The following is a 24,788-nucleotide window of genomic DNA, read 5'->3' as shown; positions in this document are numbered from 1 at the left end:
TGGGAAAAAAAACATGTAGATTACCCCAATACCTAGCTTTGCAGGACACAGTGTGGTAGCATGTTGCATGGACACCTAATAACCCATATAGACAATAAAGAAAATATTGCATATAGTAAAGTCACTTGTAAGTGAAATATATTTTTGAATGAATACAAACAACCTTATTTACATGATCTTTATGTGATACTAGGTTTATTTTTCTTAGGATTATGACTATTCTGCTCGGTTTAAGAACATTCTGCTCTGCTTCTGTTTGCCAACAAAGAGACATGAAAACAAACTAAGCAGACTATAGCTATTTGTTTACGTTTCTCACCTGGCATGCTTTCCCAGAGACAAACACACTATCACTTTAAAACAACTTAAAGTGAACTGAACTCACACATGTGCAAAGTTTCGTCTGGGAACAGTCCCAAATTTGTCATACATGGGTGGTTGCCCCCTCACTCACAGCCCAGAACTCCATCACAAGACGTTTGAAACCAGAGACTGATTTCTGAAATTATTGTAGAGGAAAAACATACATTTTATTGTTGTATCCCTAATGTAGATATGCCTTTTCAACTACAGAATAGCTTTTAGCATTTTGAAAAAGGTTTTCTCTATTTCATCAAATGAGATGCAGTTTCACTGTTGAAGTAGAAAACTAAACTTTTATTGTCCAGACTTGCATACAAAAGTCAAACTTTAGATCAAACCAACAAGTGCGAATTTGTAAATATATTAAATAAGATAAACTGAAAGCACATTTTAATAATCCAATGACTGTCATATCACACATACCTCTGGTCAGTGTTTCTGGAGGAAGGTCCTTGCTTTTAGGGTATAGTCTGATGCTGACCACGCCAACTGGGCAACTTGTTTTAGAAAGAGAATGTTATTGATCCCCCTTCCTCATGCCACACACCCTCACTCCCCCGTCACCGCCAGAGAGGCCATCCTCCTCTTGTCCACAGCCAACATTCCCATTCAAAACATCACAGTGGAATTATTTTAAGTGGCACACCCTGGTTGCAACAAACATTCCCCACCCAGTCACATTCCCTGGGCTGACAGATAGCAGGATGAGAGAAGTGGGAATATAAACTGTGTCTGTACATACACACGGACCAATGTGACACAGCAGGTTAAAAAAAACTATGCCTGCTCCCAAATGCTTACTTCAGCGTTTTTTGGCTAAAGTTAATTGTTTGGGGCAACAAAGGCTGTCTGTCATGAATTTACTCTCCTTGCTACCCGGTGTCCTTGGGACGTCGCTATTCGATTTGAAGTTTAAATAAAAAATGGTTAAGGTTAGGTAAGGGTTGGGGTCAGGGTAGGGTTTAGAGTAGAGAAGTCCTAAGGATCCCGAATAGCAATAACCTGAATTTATTGGGATTTAAAATCTGATCGTTTTGAGGTCAGATTGAGGATTAGGGACAGCAGTGGTGGAGGATTTAAGGATGACACTATACAATATATCTTTCCAAAGATGTCATCCTTGATTTTCATGTTTGCTTGTACAATGCTGAATTGACACCGAGGGTTGGCACACTTCACATTGTGTGTATATGGTTGATGTGCTTAAAAGTGAATGACATTGCAAACCTAAGGAAATAAGCATTACAACATGTCATCTATTATATCAACGACAAAGCAGACAAGGAGATTGTTGCTGATAGTTGTATAGATTTAACTTTATTTCTCAGAAGTTTTGGTTCTCAATCAGTTATTTGATAATTGAAAGATGTATAATTTCTTACAGGCACTATAGGCATAGGAAAGTAATGCATAACATTGTATTTTGTGTTGTACCACAGGTTACTTTTTGTCCAACTTGCTTTCGCATTATCATTACAATATTGATCAAAGGATTATTACACGCATGATGAATGTCAGTTTCTCATATGGGGACCTTGTGGACCACTAGTGGAGAGCCCACTGTGAATATAAACCGGGATCTGTTGTTTTGTAGGGTGAGCTATAGCACAGAGAGAGGTGGAAGGGAGGTAGGACAGCCGGTCTCTCTTTGAAACTATCCAGCGGAACAAACAGGCTTTTCTTTTCTAAACAGAAACTCTGCACAGCAGCAGGAGAGTGAGGGGATGAAGTATGTCCAGGCAGAGGGAGGGGGAGTGGGGGCAGAAACTGTACATTTTGCCCAAAAAGTTCTGCAAGTGGATGGTATTAACAACATTTTTCCCAGTAATCAACCCTGTCAACCTATACAATATAACACTTCCTCAAACCAGATCAAACACAACTTGATTTGACTGTTGTAACCTGCCAAAGACAGGAAAATGATCTTTGCTATGCTTTCCTGCCCACAAAAGTATTATTCTGTTTCTTACAAGACCATACAGACCTTTTCATTCAACATGATGACCTACTGGTCTATATTTTGTTTAAAATAACACATTTGGTAGCACTAAAATCGGAGTGAGGAGCCTTTGCTCTTTTTTGTCAGTTGCCTATTCTTTTGTATCCAGCACCTGCACAAAGTGTTTTTCAGAGAGGAAGGAAATCTAGAAGACTCCCTCTTGACCAGAGGGTTCAGAGAGTCAGGCACTGTTGTGTGGTTCTCTTCCAAGTCTCAACCTATTTAACGGTTCATCTGTCTCCCAGTCCTATCCAGTCTCATTTCTGTCACGGCTTCCCTCTCAGAGTAGCGCTGTAGATGTTGATGTTCTGTGTGGGGTCGCGGTGCTCCAGCTTTACATGGAACCTCTGTGGCAAAGTGTCTCCATAGAAGCCAGGTGTTCCGTGCTCTTCTCGCATCTTGGATGACAGGTAGACCACGGCCCTGTCCTTGCACAGGTGAACCAGTGTGTCCAGCAGGAGGGGGTAAGTCTCAGCCAGGTACACAATATCTGCACCCAGTACCAGGTCCCAGTCCATGGGGAAGATGTGCTGGTCTTGGCCCCAGGAGAGGGGGAGGACGGAGGGGGCAACAGAAGGCCAGCCGGAGGACGGCATGTTGGCTGAGACGTTGCTTTGCAGTTGAGGGACAGCAAAGGGGAGGTCTGTCAAGGTCACATCCGCTCCTGTAACAGTGGGAAATTAGGTAAATACACCTTTAGAAATGATTATCTTTGTGATGTTTTACATTTTTATTGTAGTGTTTCAAAGTCTTTGAAAAGTGCATTTGTAGGCTAATGTGCGTGTGACAGGGTAAAACAGAGTGATGGAAAGGCAATTACAATTCTATAAACGGCTATTAAAGTAAATAATAATGACTAGGCTATTGAAATAACAGTGGCTGCTACGGAAAATCGACATTACCGACCTCTACTGGACGGACAAAGAATGAACCAACATACCCAAACGTGCTGCCAAAATGCCAACAATGCCAGTCCCTGCGCCCAACTCAATGATGCGCTTTCCTTTCAGGTTGAGCGAGTTTTCCTCGAAATAGCGGCATAAATGAAGCGCCTATTTAACCAACAGAAACCAAACAGTAAATACAACAGGAACCTCAATAAATTCCTTGCATAACACTACTGTATTAAATGTACTACTACATAACCAATAAAGCTTTATTCATCATGTGCAGAATAAATGTAGCCAGTGTGTACTAATGGAGCAAGTCGTGAACTTACGGCGTCCCACACTGGCGCTGCCACGCCGAGGTTGGCGCTGAACACCTGGCTGATCTTTAACTCTTGACCGATGAATTTGTACACGCTATCATCAGAAAACGTATCAGCAAATAAACCGTCGTCTACAGGTAACATGAATCCATCTTCATCTCCATATTCTGCCATTGTAAATAAAAATGGTTAGACTGTTAATGTAGTTTATCCTTAGCCATTAGCTTTACGCATTCAAGGAGGCATGCGCGATAGAGATTCCAATGGGTACGTTCCTGTTCGCTGATAGTTACAGTTGGGGGTAGCGCTAAAACCCGAATATATTCCTCAGTTTTATAGATGCCAATGCTTTTATTGCAATATAATACTATGCAATGCAGAACTATATATCATGCATCCTTGATTATCTTCATTATTTCAACTCTTCTTCAAAAATATCGGTGGACTGAAACCTTGTGGGATTGACCCGGAAAATAAAATGTTTCTCGTTTTTCATGTATTTATTTTATTCATATAAAAGTCCATAATATGAAAATACATCAAATATGATCAATGATGATTAGATTCAGTGTTAATTAGATTCAGTTTTAAATATATTCTCTTTGATAAAGGTCTCCAATTCAAATTAAAAGTGTTAACCGGGAAGTGTTTGGTCAAGAAGCTCTTATTGTGTATTTACGTTTTCCACGTAGATGAGGCCAGAACACCGACCCTCTCTTCATTACATGTTTAATTGAAGACAGACTTCATATTTTATGTTTTATTTATGTACTTCATAAAAGCGAAAGACAGAAAACAAACTATATGTTATTGTGGGGACAGAAAGGGGAAGAACCCTTCGATTAGCCGGTACAGGCTAGCTCGCTAACTTTCCTTGCATTGCATAGTAGCTAGCTAGTCGTTGTAGTCACTGCGCTACGGGTTGTTATTTGATAGCTGCACATCCTAAGTGTAAGTTAATCATGGCAACTAGGCGCTTGACCGATGCCTTCTTATTAATGCGGAACAATGCAATCCAAAATCGTCATATATTGGCTGAGCAAGTGAGTACATACGGCTCCCGTCGTACTCTGAGTACACGTAGCAATGCGGCGGTGAGTCTAAAGTTAATCGTCTGGATTTGACGTGTGTGTGTGTGTGTGTGTGTGTGTGTGTGTGTGTGTGTGAGAGAGAGAGAAAGAGATGGCAAACACATGAATAAGCTAGCCATAGCTTGATTAAGTCTCCTCGTTAGCTAACTAGCTAGTGGCCATCTACCACACATGGATATGATGTTGGCTACTTGCTGCATTTAGCTGTCAAGCTAGATGCGCACATTTGCCTTGACCTGAGTCATGTCACAGAGGCATGTATTTGGAGTACAGATGGCCTCAACTTGCATTACCAATCATCTTAGAACGTGAATTCTCCTTTGGCATTGTAAAGTCAATTGAAGCAATGCTTTTGTCAAAGTAAGAAACGAATTAAAAGCTTGGCTAAAGGTAGAACATTAAGTTAATTTTAGGGGCAATGTTCAGTACTTGATAAAGAAGTCATAACGGTGAATGAGTTGGATAGTCTTTTGTTATAGAGATGGTCAAATGTAACAATTGACGTGTTGCATTTTATGTGGTGTTTGTTTGTAGTGTGTGTGCCCTTTTGCTTTTTAGTGAGTTGCATGCCTTTCTCAATCCTACCATTTAGATGGTGCTTTGCTCTGTTTTAGATTTAATTGATCCTGTGCTTGGTGTTGGGTTGTTAAACGGTTATTTTCAAGGTATTTGACGAACTTTACATTGATATAGCCTAGGCCTAGTTGTTACTAAGATATTTGTATATCCTAATTTAGAATACCTAGTTTGCACTGTTGGTCACTGATATATATTTTCTATTTTTCATTATTGACCAGGATGCAGGGCCTTTTACAAATGCTGTCTATGTAAGTCCATAATATCTTAGCCTATTTATTTTGCATAGTTTCAAAACTCTAAAGAGGTTATTTTCCCTTTCAGTCCCTCTTTCGTTCACCCTCCTACTTCTGGGCACTAAGGTGTTTTGACTATGGGACCATTATTGTGTCAAGCAGCTTCATAGTATAACTCAAATCCAGATTTTGAAATGCCTTTTCATCCACCTGATTGTGGATAGTAGAGGAAGCGTTAGGCCCAATTCATTACAAGACAAATCAGTCGTCTGGCTTTTTGGGGCATAGTAATGTTTGTTTGGATCAAAGAGCTAATCCAGTGGTTACTAGGCTTTGAGTTTCTGAATTAGTTTAGGTGCTCCTCCTTGTTTTATGGCATTATTTCTCTTGCATGGTGTTCTGGTTGCTCATGCTGAGTGATCTGCATGCATATCAAAATCCTCTTATAATGCTAATCTTTGTCCTGCATCTTTCCTTTCTCTTGGCCTATATGAAATGCTTCTGTGCTTGGGCTAATCATTTGGAGATCAGGGACATAGGCTAGCCCTATTTCTTTGCCTTCGCACACACACTCATGTCACACTTCACTGACCCAATGTATTTAGGCCTAGCATAGATTTATCAATGACCTTTTTAAAGGCTGATTTTACATGTTTGAAGAACCTCAATTGATTGATATAAAATTGCATTTCTTAGGTCAAAATTTGACGTTTTGGAACATTAAATCAAATCAAATTTATTTATATAGCCCTTCGTACATCAGCTGAAATCTCAAAGTGCTGTACAGAAACCCAGCCTAAAACCCCAAACAGCAAGCAATGCATGTGAAAGAAGCACGGTGGCTGGGAAAAACTCCCTAGGAAAAACTCCTGAGAAAGGCCAAAAACCTAGGAAGAAACCTAGAGAGGAACCAGGCTATGAGGGGTGGCCAGTCCTCTTCTGGCTGTGCCGGGTGGATATTATAACAGAACATGGTCAAGATGTTAAAATGTTCGTAAATGACCAGCATGGTCAAATAATAATAATCATAGTAATTGTCGAGGGTGCAACAAGCACGTCCGGTGAACAGGTCAGGGTTCCGTAGCCGCAGGCAGAACAGTTGAAACTGGAGCAGCAGCATGGCCAGGTGGACTGGGGACAGCAAGGAGTCATCATGCCAGGTAGTCCTAGGGCTCAGGTCCTCCGAGAGAAAGAAAGAAAGAAAGAAAGAAAGAGAGAATTAGAGAGAGCATATTTACATTCACACAGGACACCGGATAAGACAAGAGAATACTCCAGATGTAACAGACTGACCCTAGCCCCCCGACACATAAACTACTGCAGCATAAATACTGGAGGCTGAGACAGGAGGGATCAGAAGACACTGTGGCCCCATCCGATGATACCCCCGGACAGGGCCAAACAGGCAGGATATAACCCCACCCACTTTGCCAAAGCACAGCCCCCACACCACTAGAGGGATATCTACAACCACCAACTTACCGTCCGAAGACAAGGCCGAGTATAGCCCACAAAGATGTCCGCCACGGCACAACCCAAGGGGGGGGCGCCAACCCAGACAGGAAGACCACGTCAGTGGCTCAACCTACTCAGGTGACGCACCCCTCCCATGGACGGCATGGAAGAACACCAGTAAGTCAGTGACTCAGCCCCTGTAAAAGGGTTAGAGGCAGAGAATCCCAGTGGGAAGAGGGAACCGACAAGGCAGAGACAGCAAGGGCGGTTCGTTGCTCCAGCCTTTCCGTTCACCTTCACACTCCTGGGCCAGACTATACTTAATCATAGGACCTACTGAAGAGATAAGTCTTCAGTAAAGACTTAAAGGTTGAGACTGAGTCTGCGTCTCTCACATGGGTAGGCAGACCATTCCATAAAAATGGAGCTCTATAGGAGAAAGCCCTACCTCCAGCCGTTTGCTTAGAAATTCTAGGGACAATTAGGAGGCCTGCGTCTTGTGACCGTAGCGTACGTGTAGGTATGTACGGCAGGACCAAATCGGAAAGATAGGTAGGAGCAAGCCCATGTAATGCTTTGTAGGTTAGCAGTAAAACCTTGAAATCAGCCCTTGCCTTAACAGGAAGCCAGTGTAGGGAAGCTAGCACTGGAGTAATATGATCAAATTTTTTGGTTCTAGTCAGGATTCTAGCAGCCGTATTTAGCACTAACTGAAGTTTGTTTAGTGCTTTATCCGGGTAGCCGGAAAGTAGAGCATTGCAGTAGTCGAGCCTAGAAGTAACAAAAGCATGGATTAATTTTTCTGCGTCATTTTTGGACAGAAAGTTTCTGATTTTTGCAATGTTACGTAGATGGAAAAAAGCTGTCCTTGAAGCAGTCTTGATATGTTCTTCAAAAGAAAGATCAGGGTCCAGAGTAACGCCGAGGTCCTTCACAGTTTTATTTGAGACGACTGTACAACCATCCAGATTAATTGTCAGATTCAACAGAAGATCTCTTTGTTTCTTGGGACCTAGGACAAGCATCTCTGTTTTGTCCGAGTTTAAAAGTAGAAAATTTGCAGCCATCCACTTCCTTATGTCTGAAACACAGGCTTCTAGCGAGGGCAATTTTGGGGCTTCACCATGTTTCATTGAAATGTACAGCTGTGTGTCGTCCGCATAGCAGTGAAATTTAACATTATGTTTTCGAATGACATCCCCAAGAGGTAAAATATATAGTGAAAACAATAGTGGTCCTAGAACGGAACCTTGAGGAACACCGAAATTTACAATTGATTTGTCAGAGGACGAACCATTCACAGAGACAAACTGATATCTTTCCGACAGATAAGATCTAAACCAGGCCAGAACTTGTCCATGTAGACCAATTTGGGTTTCCAATCTCTCCAAAAGAATGTGGTGATCGATGGTATCAAAAGCGGCACTAAGATCTAGGAGCATGAGGACAGATGCAGAGCCTCGGTCTGACGTCATTAAAAGGTCATTTACCACCTTCACAAGTGCAGTCTCAGTGCTATGATGGGGTCTAAAACCAGACTGAAGCGTTTCGTATACATTGTTTGTCTTCAGGAAGGCAGTGAGTTGCTGCGCAACAACTTTTTCTAAAATTTTTGAGAGGAATGGAAGATTCGATATAGGCCGATAGTTTTTTATAATTTCTGGGTCAAGATTCGGCTTTTTCAAGAGAGGCTTTATTACTGCCACTTTTAGTGAGCTTGGTACACATCCGGTGGATAGAGAGCCGTTTATTATGTTCAACATAGGAGGGCCAAGCACAGGAAGCAGCTCTTTCAGTAGTTTAGTTGGAATAGGGTCCAGTATGCAGCTTGAGGGTTTGGAGGCCATGATTATTTTCATCATTGTGTCAAGAGATATAGTACTAAAACACTTTAGTATCTCCCTTGAGCCAAGGTCCTGGCAGAGTTGTGCAGACTCTGGACAATGAAGCCCTGGAGGAATACCCAGATTTAAAGAGGAGTCCGTAATTTGCTTTCTAATGATCATGATCTTTTCCTCAAAAAAGTTCATAAATTTATTACTGCTGAAGTGAAAGCCATCCTCCATTTGCGAATGCTGCTTTTTAGTTAGCTTTGCGACAGTGTCAAAAAGAAATTTCGGATTGTTCTTATTTTCCTCAATTAAGTTGGAAAAATAGGATGATCGTGCAGCAGTGAGGGCTCTTCGATACTGCACGGTACTGTCTTTCCAAGCTAGTCGGAAGACTTCCAGTTTAGTGTGGCGCCATTTCCGTTCCAATTTTCTGGAAGCTTGCTTCAGAGCTCGTGTATTTTCTGTATACCAGGGAGCTAGTTTCTTATGACAGATGTTTTTAATTTTTAGGGGTGCAACTGCATCTAGGGTATTGCGCAAGGTTGAATTGAGTTCCTCGGTTAGGTGGTTAACTGATTCTTGTCCTCTGACGTCCTTGGGTAGGCAGAGGGAGTCTGGAAGGGCATCAAGGAATCTTTGGGTTGTCTGAGAATTTATAGCACGACTTTTAATCTTCCTTGGTTGGGGTCGGAGCAGATTATTTGTTGCAATTGTAAACGCAATAAAATGGTGGTCCGATAATCCAGGATTATGAGGAAAAACATTAAGATCCACAACATTTATTCCATGGGACAAAACTAGGTCCAGAGTATGACTGTGGGTGAGGCCTCATTTAACACAGTAAATTCATCAGGCTTAAGCCATGTTTCAGTCAGGCCAATCACATCAAGATTATGATCAGTGATTAGTTCATTGACTATAACTGCCTTGGAAGTGAGGGATCTAACATTAAGTAACCCAATTTTGAGATGTGAAGTATCACAATCTCTTTCAATAATGGCAGGAATGGAGGAGGTCTTTATACTAGTAAGATTACTGAAGCGAACACCGCCATTTTTAATTTTGCCCAACCAAGATCGAGGCACAGACACGGTCTCAATGGGGAAAGCTGAGCTGACTACGCTAACTGTGCTAGTGGCAGACTCCACTAAGCTGGCAGGCTGGCTAACAGCCTGTTGCCTGGCCTGCACCCTATTTCATTGTGGAGCTAGAGGAGTTAGAGCCCTGTCTATGTTCGTAGATAAGATGAGAGCACCCCTCCAGCTAGGATGGAGTCCGTCACTCCTCAACAGGCCAGGCTTGGTCCTGTTTGTGGGTGAATCCCAGAAAGAGGGCCAGTTATCTACAAATTCTATCTTTTGGGAGGGGCAGAAAACAGTTTTCATCCAGCGATTGAGTTGTGAGACTCTGCTGTAGAGCTCATCACTCCCCCTAACTGGGAGGGGGCCAGAGACAATTACTCGATGCCGACACATCTTTCTAGCTGATTTACACGCTGAAGCTATATTGCGCTTGGTGACCTCTGACTGTTTCATCCTAACATCGTTGGTGCCGACGTGGATAACAATATCTCTATACTCTCTACACTCGCCAGTTTTAGCTTTAGCCAGCACCGTCTTTAGATTAGCCTTAACGTCGGTAGCCCTGCCCCCTGGTAAACAGTGTATGATCGCTGGATGATTAGTTTTAAGTCTAATACTGCGGGTAATGGAGTCGCCAATGACTAGGGTTTTCAATTTGTCAGAGCTAATGGTGGGAGCCGTCGGCGTCTCAGACCCCACAACGGGAGGAGCAGAGACCAGAGAAGTCTCGGCCTCCGACTCCGACTCGCTTAACGGGGAGAACCGGTTGAAAGTTTCTGTCGGCTGAATAAGCGACACCGGTTGAGCATTCCTACAGCGTTTCCCTCCAGAAGCCATGAGAAAGATGTCCGGCTGCGGGGACCGTGCGAGGGGGTTTATACTAACGTTACTATCTGTACTTGCTGGTGGCACAGACGCTGTAACATCCTTTCCTACACTGAAATTACCCTTGCCTAACGATTGCGTCTGAAGCTGGGCTTGCAGCACAGCTATCCTTGCCGTAAGGCGATCGTTCTCCTGTATATTATGAGTACAACGACTGCAATTAGAAGGCATCATGTTAATGTTACTTAGCTTCGGCTGTTTGAAGTCCTGACGAACCATGTCCAGATAAAACCTCCGGGGTAGGAAAGTTGAATGAAAAAAAAAGTTGAGTGAGGGAAAAAGTAAAAATATACGGTAATGAAAAAGTAAAAACCGTCAGGTAGCAAAGTAAAAACGGCAACAAAAACGCACAACAGCGTAAACAAGTCTGCAAGTTGTGACCGGAAACAGGAAACATTAGTATGATCCCTCTTTAAACGGTATCTGTGACATTGCATGACAAATGTCTGTATGAATCTGATCACTGCTTTTTGTCTGGGGCTCACTTACTGTTACTTCTGTCTCACTTCATCTCACCTCTCCCTCTCTCCTCATTGGATGGGACTTCGCTGGGGTCTGCCAATCACATTAGGAGCTTGATGAGGTACTGTCCAATCTCCTTGTATCCAAACTATACTATCAGAGTCCCAAGGACCTATTCTTCTGGGGGAAACATAAACCATGCTTTGTATGGAAAGTCTGCAAACAACAATGCTTGAAATGGGAAATGATATGCTGTGTAATATCTGTGATGTTCCTATCAGTTGGCTGATGACCGCATGGCCCTGGTCTCTGGGATACGTTTGGACCCAGAAGCTGCCATCGGAGTCACCAAGAGACTGCCGCCCAAGTGGGTAGATGGGGTAGATGAGGTAAGAACCAATCACATGCTTTCTACAGTACTTCAGTATGAGAATTCTTTTTTTCTTTTTTTTTGTCTATACAGTGCATTCGGAAAATATTCAGACCCTTTCACTTTTTACACATTTTGTTACATTACAACCTTATTCTAAAACAATAGCTCATAATGACTAAGTGAAAAGTTTATTTTTATTTTTTAGAAATGTTAGCAAATGTATTAAAAATAAAAGACATAAATACTTTATTTGCGTAAGTATTCGAACCCACCTGAACTCGAAATTGAGTTCAGGTGCATCCTGTTTCAATTGATCATCCTTGAGATGTTTCTACAACTTGATTGGTGTCCACCGGTGGTAAATTAAATTGATTGTACATGATTTAGAAAGGCACACACCTGTATATAAGGTCCCACAGCTGACAGTGCATGTCAGAGCAAAAACCAAGCAATGAGGTAGAAGGAATTTTCTGTAGAGCTCCGAGACAGAATGGTGTCGAGGCACAGATCTGGGGAAGGGAACCAAAACATTTCTGCAGCATTGAAGGTCCCCAAGAACACAGTGGCCTCCATCATGCTTAAATGGAAGAAGATTGGAACCACCAACACTCTTCCTAGAGCAATCGGGGGAGAAGGGCCTTGGTCAGGGAGGTGACCCAGAACCCGATGGTCCATCTGACAGAGCTCTGGAGTTCCTTTCTGGAGATGGGAGAACCTTCCAGAAGGACAACCGTCTCTGCAACACTCCACCAATCAGGCCTTAATGGTAGAGTGGCCAGACGAAGCCACTCTTCAGTAAAAATCTCATGACCAGCCCGCTTGAAGTTTGCAAAAAGGCACCTAAAGGACTCTGACCATGAGAAACAAGATTCTCTGGTCTGATGAAACCAAGATTAAACTCTTTGGCCTGAATGCCAAGCTTCACGTCTGGAGGAAACCTGGCACCATCCCTTCTGTGAAGCATGGTGGTGGCAGCATTATACTGTGGGGATGTTTTTCAGCGGCAGGGGCTGGGAGACTAGTCAGGCTCGAGGGAAAGATGAACGAAACAAGGTACAGAAAGATCCTTGATGAAAACCTGCTCTAGAGCGCTCAGGAACACAGACTGGGGCGACGGTTCACCTTCCAACAGGACAACGAACTTAAGCACACAGCCAAGACAACGCGGGAGTGGCTTCGGGACAAGTCTCTGAATGTCCTTGAGTGGCCCAGCCAGAGCCCAGACTTGATCCCGGTTGAACATCTCTGTAGAGGAATAGCTGTACAGTGACGCTCCCCATCCAACCTGACAAAGCTTGAGAGGATCTGCAGAGAAGAATGAGAGAACTCCCCAAATACAGGTGTGCCAAGCTTGTAGTCTCATACCCAAGAAGACTCGATGCTGTAATTGCTGCCAAAGGGGCTTCAACAAAGTACTGAGTAAAAGGTCTGAATACTAATGTGAATGTAATATTTCAGTTTTTTATTTTTAATACATTTGCAAAAATTTGCTTTGTGCATTATGGGGTATTATGTGTAGATTGAGGGGGGGAAATTATTAAATCTACTTTCAAATAAGGCTGTACCGTAACAAAATGTGGAAAAAGTCAAGGGGTCTGAGTACTTAACGAATGCTCTGTATACAGTACCAGTCAAAAGTTTGGACACCTACTCATTCAAGTGTTTTTCTTTATTGTACAATTTTCTACATTTAGAATAATAGTGTAGACATCAGAACTATGAAATAACATATGGAATCATGTAGTTTAACAAAAAATTGTTAAACAAATCAAAATATGTTTTATATTTGAGATTCTTCAAAGTAGCCACTCTTTGCCTTGATGACAGCTTTGCACGCTCTTGGCATTCTGTCAACCAGCTTCATGAGGTATGCTTTTCCAACAGGCTTGAAAGAGTTCCCACATGCTGAGCACTTGTTGGCTGCTTTTCCTTCATTCTACGGTCCAACTCATCCCAAAACATCTCAATTGGGTTGGGTGATTGTGGAGGCCAGGTCATCTGATGCACCACTCCATCACTCTCCTTGGTCATATAGCCCTTACACAGCCTAGAGGTGTGTTGGGTCATTGTCCTGTTGAAAAACAAATGATAGTCTCACTAAGCGCAAACCAGATGGGATGGCGTATCGCTGCAGAATGCTGTGGTAGCCATGCTGTTTAAGTGTGCCTTGAATTCTAAATAAATTACTGACAATGTCACGAGCAAAGCACCATCACACCTCCTCCATGCGTCATGGTGGGAACCACACATGCAGAGATCATCCGTTCACCTACGGTCTCACGAAGACACAGCGGTTTGAACCAAAAATCTCCAATTTGGATTCATCAGACCAAAGGACAGATTTCCACCAGTCTAATGTCCATTGCTCGTGTTTGTTGGCCCAAGCAACTGTCTTCTTCTTATTGGTGTCCTTTAGGAGTGGTTTCTTTGCAGCAATTCAACCATGAAGGCCTGATACACACAGTCTCCTCTGAACAGTTGATATTGAGATGTGTCTGTTACTTGAACTCTGAAGCATTTATTTGGGATGCAATTTCTGAGGCTGATAACTCTCATGAACTTATCCTCTGCAGCAGAGGTAACTCTGGGTCCTTTCCCGTGGCGGTCCTCGTGAGTACCAGTTTCAACATAGCGCTTGATGGTTTCTTTCAACTGCACTTGAAGAAACTTTGAAAGTTCTTGACATTTTCCGCATTGACTGACCTTCATGTCTTAAAGTAATGATGGGCTGTCATTTCTCTTTGCTTATTTGAGCTGTTCTTGCCATAATATGAACTTGGTCTTTTACCAAATAGGGCTATCTTCTGTACACCACCCCTACCTTGTCACAACACAACTGATTGGCTCAAACGCATTAAGAAGGATAAAAATTCCACAAATTAACAAGGCACACCTGTTAATTGAAATGCATTCCAGCTGACTACCTCATGAAGCTGGTTGAGAGAATGCCAGGCGTGTACAAAGCTGTCATTGTGGCAAAGGGTGGCTACTTTGAAGAATATAAAATATACTCTGATTAGTTAACACTTTTTTTGGTTACTACATGATTCCATATGTGTTATTTCATAGTTTTGATGTCTTCAATATTATTCTACAATGGACAAAATAGTGAAGATGAAGAAAAACCCTGGAATGAGTAGGTGTGTCAACTATTGACTGGTACTGCATATAATATTTTTATTCACAGTGAATGAAGGATAACAATGTAAAGACATTGTACATTTTTCCCCTTTTTGTCCCCCCTCAACCAATCTTTGAGGCTAAGGGAGGATTGATATATTTCCAATAAAATCTGTCTGTGGGCCAACAGGGAGACAAAGGCAATGGCATCTAGCTGTCTATTGGTCAGGGAAGAATTGTTGTTTGGTACTCCAAAAATAGCCTTTTCTGCACTAGGCTGCAACTCTATATCCAATGCTTCAGAAAGGGTCTTAAATATAGTGGACCAATCTACCGGACAGGACCAGAACATGTGAGTCAAGTTCGCCAAGGAGATTTTACACCTGTCACATGTACCATCAATTTGGGCAGAATTTTAAGAATCTGTCCTTATGGAAATGGATACGGTGAAGTACCTTAAATGGTATAAGGCTGAGCCGGGCACAAGAGGAGCTTCCATTTACTTTATAAATAAGGCACTATTTCAAACTTCATCAGAGATCTCTCCACCAAGTTCCTTTTCCTTTTGAGGACTATGTTATTAAAGGCGTAGTTTACTATTTTACAACTTGATGTTAGATGGTCCCTCATCCTGAAAGTAGTTTATAGGTCAGGAGAAACTAATCCATGGTTTCTTTAAACAGCCACAACAAACTGCAGCTTACTTTGGCCACCACAATCAATGGCACTGATGGGAACATGTGAGCATGTTAAAAAAAAAAAAAAATATTCATGGCCAAATCACCTTTTAAGTAACATCTAACCAAATATGGAGTTTCAGGGTGAGGAACAATCTAACATCAAGTTGTAAAATAGTGAGCTAATCCTTTACGTTTAGGCTATTACATATGCCTAGTTTCACCACCATAATGAAACTATTGAGCTGTAGATACTTCAGAAAATGTCAGCCTATTAGTATTAGCCTATACCAAATTCCAAGGTCCCGTGTCAGTCTTCTTTAAAATTGCATTTTTATTGAAGCTTTCAGTGCATGTCCTGTTATCTCTTGCATCTGTGTTAATCTTGTGGTTGCGTGGGCTTTCAGATTCAGTATGAAATCACACGGGTCCGGCAGAAAATGAAGGAGCTGGCCGCCCTCCATGATAAGCACATGAACCGTCCCACCCTGGATGACAGCAGTGAAGAAGAGCATGCCATAGAGATCACTACTCAGGAGATCACACAGGTTGGTCAGTGACAGAGGAGTCCATACAAGAAACCCAATTGAAGACAATATAATATTTATTATTCATATCACTAATATTTATTATTCAAATCAAATTGTATTGGTCACATACACATGTTTAGCAGATGTTTTTGCAGGTCTAGTGAAATGCTTGTGTTTCTAGCTCTAACAGTGCAGTAATATCTAACAATTTCACAACAATACACACAATGCACACAAATCTAAAGTAAAGAATATATAAATATTTGGACGAGCAATGTCTGAGCGGCATAAATATTGTAGAATAGAATACAGTATATACATATGAGATGATTAATGCAAAATATGTAACCATTATTAGTGACTAGTGTTCCATTATTGAAGTGGCCAGTGATTTCAAGTCTGTATATAGGGCAGCAGTCTCTAATGTGCTAGTGATGGCTATTTAACTGTCTGATGGCCTTGAGATAGAAGTTGTTTTTCAGTCTCTCGGTCCCAGCTTTGATGCACATGTACTGACCTTGCCTTCTGGATGATAGCGGGGTGAACAGGCAGTGGCTCAGGTGGTTGTGGTCCTTGATGATCTTTTTGGCCTTCCTGTGACATTGGATGCTGTAGGTGTCCTGTAGGGCAAGTAGTTTGCCCCAGGTGATGCGTTGTGCAGACCGCACCACCCTCTGGAGAGCCCTGCGGTTGCGGATGGTGCAGTTGCCGTACCAGGTGGCGATACAGTCCGACAGGATGCTCTCAATCTGTAAATGTTAGTTGTCACGAGAATTTTTATCCCAATGTTCTAACTGAACTATTTTATAGCTTTGACCAATTCCCAGAGGTTGTAAGGCTCTGGTTAATGAAGAATTAGACAAAGTCCCAGTCTGCAATAGATCAACACTTTATTCAGAGAGCGCTCTGCTCCCCAAAAGCAGAGCCAGTCTTTTATACACACACAAATCCTTATCTTAGGCTACTCCCTGTTCAAACAAACAGTATTTTTCCACTGACCATAGAATAGAGAAAGAACTATCAAGCTTGTCACATTCTTCAAGTCTTTCACTTCTCCCCCGTTGGGGCCCCTTGGTTTGAAAACCTGTTTTACATCTGCGCCCTGCTTGCATATCTACAAAATAATATAATTCCCTAGTTCTAGAATTCTAACAGAGCTACACACATTCTCATTCTAACACATTTCACACAGTTGTTCAATTTTGGGTGGAATACTTTAATCATTACCTTTAAACATTCAAATTCTCCTATCATTAGTGACTGTACGTACGGGGACAGTATATCCCAAGAGAGACATGTTTCCGTGAAACAGAGTATGTTACAATCCCTGATGTCTCTCTGGAAGGAGATCCTTGCCCTGAGCTTGTCAACTTTATTATCCAGAGACAGAACATTAGCGAGTAATAGCGATGGGTAGTGTGTGCGCCTCCTGAGTCGGACTAGAAGTCCACTCCACTCCGAATACCTCTTCTCCTCCGGCGGTGTTTTGGATCAGCCTCTGGAATCAGTTAAATTGCCCTGGGGGGTACGAACAAAGGATCCGTGAACATGTACAGTGACAGAGATGGGAAGCTATACAAGAAACCCCATTGAACGAACTTTGAATTGTCACTACTATTATCACCTAAGATACCTTTTACCTCAGCTGGTGACACCTCATAAGTGGCCTTCTGGAAAAGCCACCGCCTTTAAGGAGTGCCTAATAATTCTTGTTATGAATGGAGCTCTTTGTTTGACAATATGATATTTGACTTTTACGTGTTTACGTTTGTGCCTTTTTATAAGGGCCTACAGTATATGCAGCCTGCTGATGTAATATGTCAACCATTGTGGCCATTCTTGTTATGTAGTAGAATAAGAACCTATTTTTTTCAGTAAGTATTTCTCTGTGCTTTCGGTTCGTGTAGATTTAGATGTGTTGCTTGGGTTTGTGTAGGTTAGTGGTGCAATTGCTAATAACCCATCAACAACCACACGACTATATGTGATAAAGAGAATCTAAGGCTCGCACAGACCCCAACCCGCAAATATAGAAAATGCGCTGTAGGCTACAGTCAGATGGCGGACCGATTTTATAATTATTATTTTTGACAGGAATTTTTATTGCATAATTTAGTTGTTTTCTGCTTATAATTTCGGACATTTTGGTAGGCTATTTGTCAGTCATCTTGTCTATAATTGGATACATGCAGCTTCTCTTCTGTTATTAGATGTTGCCCTAGAAGACTAAATAAACCCTTGCTCACCAGAATAAATTATAATGAATGCTTCAATCTTGTTGACATCAGTAAAGTTTTCTCTGTCAACTCTGCTTCTTTTGTGGAGCAAAGACGTTTAGCGACCGGGGAGAAAATGCAATAACTCTTTCTGTGCAAAATGTCCAAATTACATCAGTTTGACGGGTTGTAAGGAAATGGAATGCTGTGAAAACGACAAGTTTCTGATAAGATTTCAGTTTGGCCTGGATGCATATTTTATGTGGTTGAAATACTGTCAGCTTTCATTTATTTTTTACATCTACAGACAGTCCCTAACTGGGCATTCATTCGCATTCTCTCAAGATGCTGAAACAAATAATATTTATCCACTCCTGTCCCCAAGTCAAAATGTACATTTGGTGAATCACTTTACAGCAAGAAGTTCTTAATTCTGCAGGATTTAATATTAAGTCTGTGAGGGGGTTATTGACCTACAGTCAGTTTCCAGATTTCAGTTTCCATTTAATCCATCTGAACAGTAGGCTACAGTTGCATTGACGTGCCATAGGCCTATTTGAAGTCCCCGTCAAGTGACTGTCATGTTTTTATAGCTTATGCACTGCTGTCGTCCTCTTTTACCACTTCACCAAATATTTTTCTGGCCCTCCTTTCTCTTTATTTTCAACTCTCCATTTCTCAGCTTTTCTCATATTTCTCTGACATTGTCCTTTTAGGCTCAGTGGATGACATTAACCTTCTGCCCATTCACAAAAGCATTTAGTGGTTGGCGTGTAGGGTATTTGGCGCAAGTAAAGTTAGCCCCTAAAGCTTTTTACACACTAATGCCAGATAGCTTAAAATAAGGAAAGAAAAACCTCAATGTAGCCTATAGATATCCATAAATGTATATATTTTTTAAGAATTTGTTTTCTCTATTCAATCCGACTCTTTATGACCCTAAACGCGCCCGCCCTACGGATATAACCACGGGATTGTGGGATGAGTTAACCTGCACATCACTAGTGTACATATTCATTATTTATTTTGATTTTAAATTGTACAAAGGTCAAATGTTTTTCTCTAATATGGGAAAGATACATTGAGTGCTCGCTCCTTTGCCTGTGTGTGTAGATGTTCCACCGGTGTCAGCGTGCGGTGACAGGTCTGCAGTCTCGCTGTGGCCACTGCACAGAGCAGGAGGAGAGGCTTCTGAGAAACGTGGTGTCCTCGTTGGCAGGGAGCCTGCAGGAGCAGTCCACCAACTTCAGACACACACAGTCCAGTTACCTGAAACGTAAGCGAGCACTCACTCAAACTGAACGCTGGTATTTCACGTTACTGTATTTACTCCTACACCTCTTCAGCTATCTTCCATCCCTCACTTCTCTCTCTCCTGGCACGAACTTGCGCGCGCGCACATTTCTCTGGTCTTAGGTTTCACCTCCACCCTCATCATATGTCTCTTTTTATTGTCATAATGTTGATGCTTTCTGTTACAGGCATGAAGAATCGTGAGGAGAGATCAAAGCCCTTTTTTGACTCCGGTCCTCTGATGGAGGAGGATGAAGACATAGCACTATATGACAGAGTGAGCTTGGAACTGACACTGTCAGTGTATTTTGACATTGTTGCTTATACATACAGTTGAAGTCAGAAGTTTACATCCACTTAGGTTGGAGTCATAAACCTCGTTTTTAAACCACTCCACAAATTTCTTGTTAACAAACTATAGTTTTGGCAAGTCGGTTAGGACATCTACTTTGTGCATGACACAAGTAATTTTTCCAACAATTGTTGACACAGATTTCACTTATAATTCACTGTATCACAATTCCAATGGGTCAGAAGTTTACATACACTAAGTTGACTGTGCCTATAAACAACTTGGACAATTCCAGAAATGTATGTCATGGCTTTAGAAGCTTCTGATAGGCTAATTGACATCATTTGAGTCAATTGGATGTGTACCTGTGGATGTATTTCAAGGCCTACCTTCAAACTCAGTGCCTCTTTGCTTGACATCATGGGACAGTCAAAAGAAATCAGCCAAGACATCAGAAAACAATTGTAGAACTCCAAGTCTGGTTCATCCTTTGGAGCAATTTCCAAACGCCTGAAGGTACCACGTTCATCTGTACAAACAATAGTACGCAAGTATAAACACCATGGGACCACGCCGCCATCTTACTGCTCAGGAAGGAGAGGCGTTCTGTCTCCGAGAGATGAACGTACTTTGGTGCGAAAAGTGCAAATCAATCCCAGAACAACAGCAAAGGACCTTGTGAAGATGCTGGAGGAAACAGGTACAAAAGTATCTATATCCACAGTAAAACAAGTCCTATATCGACATATCCTGAAAGTCCGCTCAAAACCGCCATAAAAATAGCCAGACTACAGTTTGCAACTGCACATGAGGACAAAGATTGTACTTTTTGAGAGAAATGTCCTCTGGTCTGATGACTGTTTGGCCATAATGACCATCGTTATGTTTGGAGGAAAAGGGGGGAGGCTTGCAAGCCGAAGAACACCATCCCAACCGTGAAGCATGGGGGTGGCAGCATCATGTTGTGCGGGTGCTTTGCTGCAGGAGGGACTGGTGCACTTCACAAAATAGATGGCATCATGAGGAGGGAAAATGATGTGGATATATTGAAGTAACATCTCAAGACATCAGTCAGGAAGTTAAGCTTGGTTGCAAATGGGTCTTCCAAATTGGCAATGACCCCAAGCATACTTTGAAAGTTGTGGCAAAATGGCTTAAGGACAACAAAGTCAAGGTATTGGAGTGGCCATCACAAAGCCTTGATCTCAATCCCATAGAAAATTTGTGGGCAGAACTGAAAAGGCGTGTGCAAGCAAGGAGGCCTACAAACCTGACTCAGTTGCATCAGCTCTGTCAGGAGGAATGGGCCAAAATTCACCCAACTGCTTGTGGAAGGCTACCTGAAACGTTTGACCCAAGTAAAACAATTTAAAGGCAATGCTACCAAATACTAATTGAGTGTATGTAATCTTCTGACCCACTGGGAATGCGATGAAAGAAATAAAAGCTGAAATAAATCATTCTCTCTACTATTATTCTGACATTTTACATTCTTAAAATAAAGTGGTGCTCCTAACTGACCCAAGACAGGGAAGTTTTACTCAGATGAAATGTCAGGAATTGAAAAACTGAGTTCAAATGTATTTGGCTAAGCTGTATGTAAACTTCTGACTTCAACTGTAGGTGTACCTTTTTTGTCCAGGTGTGAAAGGGCACTGTGGAGTGCAATAGAGATTGCATGATCTGTTGGTGCGGTATGCAAATTAGAGTGGGTCTAGGGTTTCTGGGATAATGGTGTTGTGAGCCATGACCAGCCTTTCAAAGCACTTCATGGCTACAGACGTGAGTGCTACGAGTCGGGAGTCATTTAGGCACGTTACCTTTTCAGGGAGAGTTTTGGTAAAAAAATATTTTGCTGTTGGCCATTCATTTTCATTTCGTAAAGGTCAGATTTATTTCTCCACATAACCCTTATTATAAATAATGTTCACTCCCGAACAAGAATGTGTGTTCCACTAAGTTGTCTTGTTGAAGCCTCATGAAAATTGGTCGGGGGAAAACCCTGTATTCTTTGTTGTGCTTTATCTTGATGTAACAGGAAGTCACCCTTAGATTTTAACAATACTCCTCTGATTCATCTCATACCACGTTTTAAGTGGATATCCACCGAAATGTTTACTTAACTTCAGTTTGATTTCTTGAGATGGGCAAAATAACATTTTATTTTTAAAGGATTCCTCTTTTTCTGTGAGATGAGCAATAAAATGGCAAGCAGTTTACTGAAGCAATGCAATTGTGCAATCAGTTTGAAAGGTGCAATGAGAACATTATGAATATCAAACTATTATTTCAACTAGATAAATGTTTTCATACGCTAGTTTGAACCCATTGAAATGAGTGTGTGTGTCACAAAGCTAACAAAAGAGATAAGTGGTATTGAGCTCTACAGCCTATATGTCTAAGGTAGGGGAGTGATAAGATCTTTAGAGCCTAAACAGACAGAACAAGAATTCAGCCTGGTTGATAAGGAGCCAATAACAAATCACTCCTTTGTGTGGTGTATGAAGAGGTTACTGGACCGCAGTGAAAATTACCTGTGAATAGCACTATTCGACTGAAGTATTTTCATAGCATTTAGACTGTAACAAAACTATTTTTTCCCCCGCAGAAGGGAATAGGGTGCCATTTGGGATGTAGACAAAGTTCTATTCAGTGAGCCCATATTTCTGATCTCTCCCAGGGGTTTACAGGTGACCAGCTGGTCCTGGTAGAGCAGAACACTGTGATGGTGGAGGAACGTGAGACAGAGGTCAGACAGATAGTCCAGTCCATCTCTGACCTGAATGAGATTTTCCGAGACCTGGCTGGAATGGTGGTGGAACAGGTCTGTGAGGGAAACCCTATTCAGTGTTTGGAAACGTGACACCATCATGTTTGTACCTTGTAATGATTAACATCAATAACAAACTGTGTCAGTATGGCCCATGGATATGGCTTTGTATGTTTTCCCAACTGATTTGTTTCTTTCTTTATCCAATATCAGGGCACAGTACTTGACAGAATTGACTTCAATGTGGAGCAATCGTGTGTCAAAACAGAAGAGGGGTTGAAACAGTTACAAAAGGTGAGGACACAATGTTAAAGATTGTTGATGTTTCAGATGTGTGTTGCACAATGGTTCAAACGAAGCCCAATTGATGATTATGTCCATGAAAAAGGGAAAGATGTTATCTTGCCTGCAAACTTATAACGTTTTCTCTGTTTTCTTGCAGGCTGAACAGTATCAGAAGAAAAACCGAAAGATGCTGGTCATTTTAATCCTTACTGTTATAGTTGTCGTTTTAATACTTATTCTATTTGGGACTAAGTTCTAGTGATGCATTCCTTTGCTTTTGGTATGTTGTGTGTGCTTGTATGAGGGTCATATCTGTACTTCAAATGATGCTGAATACCTGTCCAACTTTCCAATCAACATCTGAAGAATCACTCTTGCGCTGTACGACTCATGGAGATGTTGAATGCATGATTCCTAAGAGAGGACAGCCAGGGAGAGTTCCTATTTCACTTTGGAACATGCCTGCACACACCCACTGTCCGCTCCAATACCCTCTTGAATATGACCATATCCATGTGTCATGGTACTGATACAAAGAAACACAGAAAAAACACTTCTTCAATTCCCTTGTGGTAGACTACTGATTAATTGTCATGGCTATATAATTTGCCTGTTTTTGGAGAAAATAAGTGGTTTTCTTGTGAGAGTTAGCATCGTCTGTCCAGTTTTAGTGTAAGCGCTGCTCTTCCATGTATGTTATTCCAAGAGAAGATTTCTGACAATTCAGCTACCGCACAGATGAATACTGAATGTCTATGAACGAGGAACATTTGTCTCGTGGTGTTGCTTTTACGGACCCTGGTCATTGCATACACTTCATTCGTTGAGCATTTGTTTCATTTTCTGCTTTTTCATGTTTCTTTTTTCAAAGAGGGAGAAATTACAATGGTTTTTGTGTCTCTCAGTGACTGTAGATAAAATACCAATAGTTCCTTTTGGATTCAGACCATCCTAAATGAATGTCTCTGTACCAACAGCAGTGTCTTTCATGATGGTGCACATTTAGATCACATGACTGCTTTCTCTTGTTTTACACTCCCTTTCTCGTGTTCGGTATCACTAACTGATACATCAGTTGAGTTTATTTAGTCTTTTATACCTCTCACAGTTTGCACATATCGAAAGACTGATGATTGGTTTCATGTCTGTCAAACTACTGTCTCCTGTATATTATGAAATTATTTATTTTGAATTTAAATTCTATAAAAGGTCAAATGATTTTGTCTAATATGGCAAAGATGTATTGAATAGCCTAAATTGTCTGGCAGCCTGTGTTGCAAGCTTTTGCATTCAGAAATGACTTTGCCGATTCCGCTACAAAATCAACACTACAGTTTCTTATGAAGAATGGTCCTGTTTTTTGGAAAGATATGTGACCCATTTCATGTTAAATTCTGAATAGAATTCAAAGTGTGCTCAAGTCTTCCTTTATTACTGATGATGAAGCTGAATATATGTGAAGTCCCAAATGGCACCCTATTCACTAAATAGTGTACTTTGACCAGGAGCAATAGCCAGGGAATAGGGTACAATTTGGGATGGAGTCATGGACAGAATTTGCCATTTCCAAAACATTGCCCAAGTTCAGTTATATATATATATAATATTTATACACACTTCAATTATAAATCATAATTGTTCATGTCTGGATGTTTTCTGTGGGGGGGGGGGGACACCTTCGTCCCAATGGTATATTATGGCTCATGTTATTCTTATGTTTTTAGTTTTGTTTTACGATTGTGGATATTAGCGAAAGAAATAATAATACACGTGCATTGCATTGGTTCGTATCGGCAGTGTGAGATATAGCTGCTTACCAAGAAAACATTATGCATAAGTAGGATTGGATAGTCTTTCCATTGAGTTTTTTCCACTTTGATTTTACAGGGAAAATGAACAAAACTTACTGGTTTAAAAATATATTTCTCACACTATGTACAACTACTGTACAGAAAAATCCCATCCTATTCAAGATCTGTGCTAGTGCTGACGTCCCATTCAACCTCAGCAGTGACACAGCTCTATGAAAATCAGGATGTGC

General features: G+C 41.5%; 2 protein-coding genes across 7 annotated transcripts; one reads left to right on the top strand and one right to left on the bottom strand.

Moving 5' to 3' along the window:
* Nucleotides 1-1,658: 1,658 nt before the first annotated feature.
* LOC115150445 (EEF1A lysine methyltransferase 3) lies at nucleotides 1,659-4,035 on the bottom strand. The gene is made up of 3 exons (XM_029693740.1): nucleotides 3,582-4,035; nucleotides 3,303-3,414; nucleotides 1,659-3,026 (listed from the first exon to the last, which is right to left on the bottom strand). Exons 1-3 carry the CDS (start codon nucleotides 3,744-3,746, stop codon nucleotides 2,629-2,631), a joined length of 675 nt encoding a protein of 224 aa, XP_029549600.1. The 5' UTR covers nucleotides 3,747-4,035; the 3' UTR covers nucleotides 1,659-2,628.
* Nucleotides 3,691-24,161, top strand: LOC115150444 (syntaxin-16). 6 transcript variants are annotated; one of them, XM_029693739.1, is made up of 10 exons: nucleotides 4,465-4,666; nucleotides 5,461-5,490; nucleotides 11,301-11,312; nucleotides 11,473-11,580; nucleotides 15,769-15,909; nucleotides 19,221-19,383; nucleotides 19,589-19,677; nucleotides 22,373-22,516; nucleotides 22,676-22,756; nucleotides 22,905-24,161. In XM_029693739.1, the coding sequence occupies exons 1-10, from the start codon at nucleotides 4,535-4,537 to the stop codon at nucleotides 23,004-23,006; spliced, it is 1,002 nt and encodes a 333-aa protein (XP_029549599.1). In that variant the 5' UTR covers nucleotides 4,465-4,534; the 3' UTR covers nucleotides 23,007-24,161. The 6 variants fall into 6 exon arrangements, with proteins under 6 accessions (XP_029549598.1, XP_029549597.1, XP_029549594.1 ...); XM_029693738.1 differs by lacking the exons at nucleotides 4,465-4,666; nucleotides 5,461-5,490 and adding an exon at nucleotides 3,691-3,709; XM_029693737.1 differs by lacking the exon at nucleotides 5,461-5,490 and having other exon boundaries at nucleotides 4,229-4,615.
* The last annotated feature ends 627 nt before the right edge of the window (nucleotides 24,162-24,788 follow it).

Source organism: Salmo trutta, chromosome 16 (genome assembly GCF_901001165.1).
Source record: "Salmo trutta chromosome 16, fSalTru1.1, whole genome shotgun sequence".
Lineage (NCBI taxonomy): Eukaryota > Metazoa > Chordata > Actinopteri > Salmoniformes > Salmonidae > Salmo > Salmo trutta.
The sequence above is the reverse complement of the archived record's forward strand: the minus strand, read 5'-3'. Positions and strand labels throughout refer to the sequence as shown.

What these genes read in the sequence shown, in the direction of transcription:
- LOC115150444 (XM_029693739.1), top strand. Translation starts at nt 4,535, where the DNA reads ATGGCAACTAGGCGCTTGACCGATGCCTTCTTATTAATGCGGAACAAT. An exon ending in ACAGTCCAGTTACCTGAAAC is followed by an intron (nt 19,384 to 19,588) that starts GTAAGCGAGCAC and finishes TTTCTGTTACAG; the next exon opens with GCATGAAGAATCGTGAGGAG. An exon ending in GGTTGAAACAGTTACAAAAG is followed by an intron (nt 22,757 to 22,904) that starts GTGAGGACACAA and finishes GTTTTCTTGCAG; the next exon opens with GCTGAACAGTATCAGAAGAA.
- LOC115150445 (XM_029693740.1), bottom strand. Translation starts at nt 3,746, where the DNA reads ATGGCAGAATATGGAGATGAAGATGGATTCATGTTACCTGTAGACGAC. An exon ending in CAGCGCCAGTGTGGGACGCC is followed by an intron (nt 3,415 to 3,581) that starts GTAAGTTCACGA and finishes TTGGTTAAATAG; the next exon opens with GCGCTTCATTTATGCCGCTA. An exon ending in CATTTTGGCAGCACGTTTGG is followed by an intron (nt 3,027 to 3,302) that starts GTATGTTGGTTC and finishes CCACTGTTACAG; the next exon opens with GAGCGGATGTGACCTTGACA.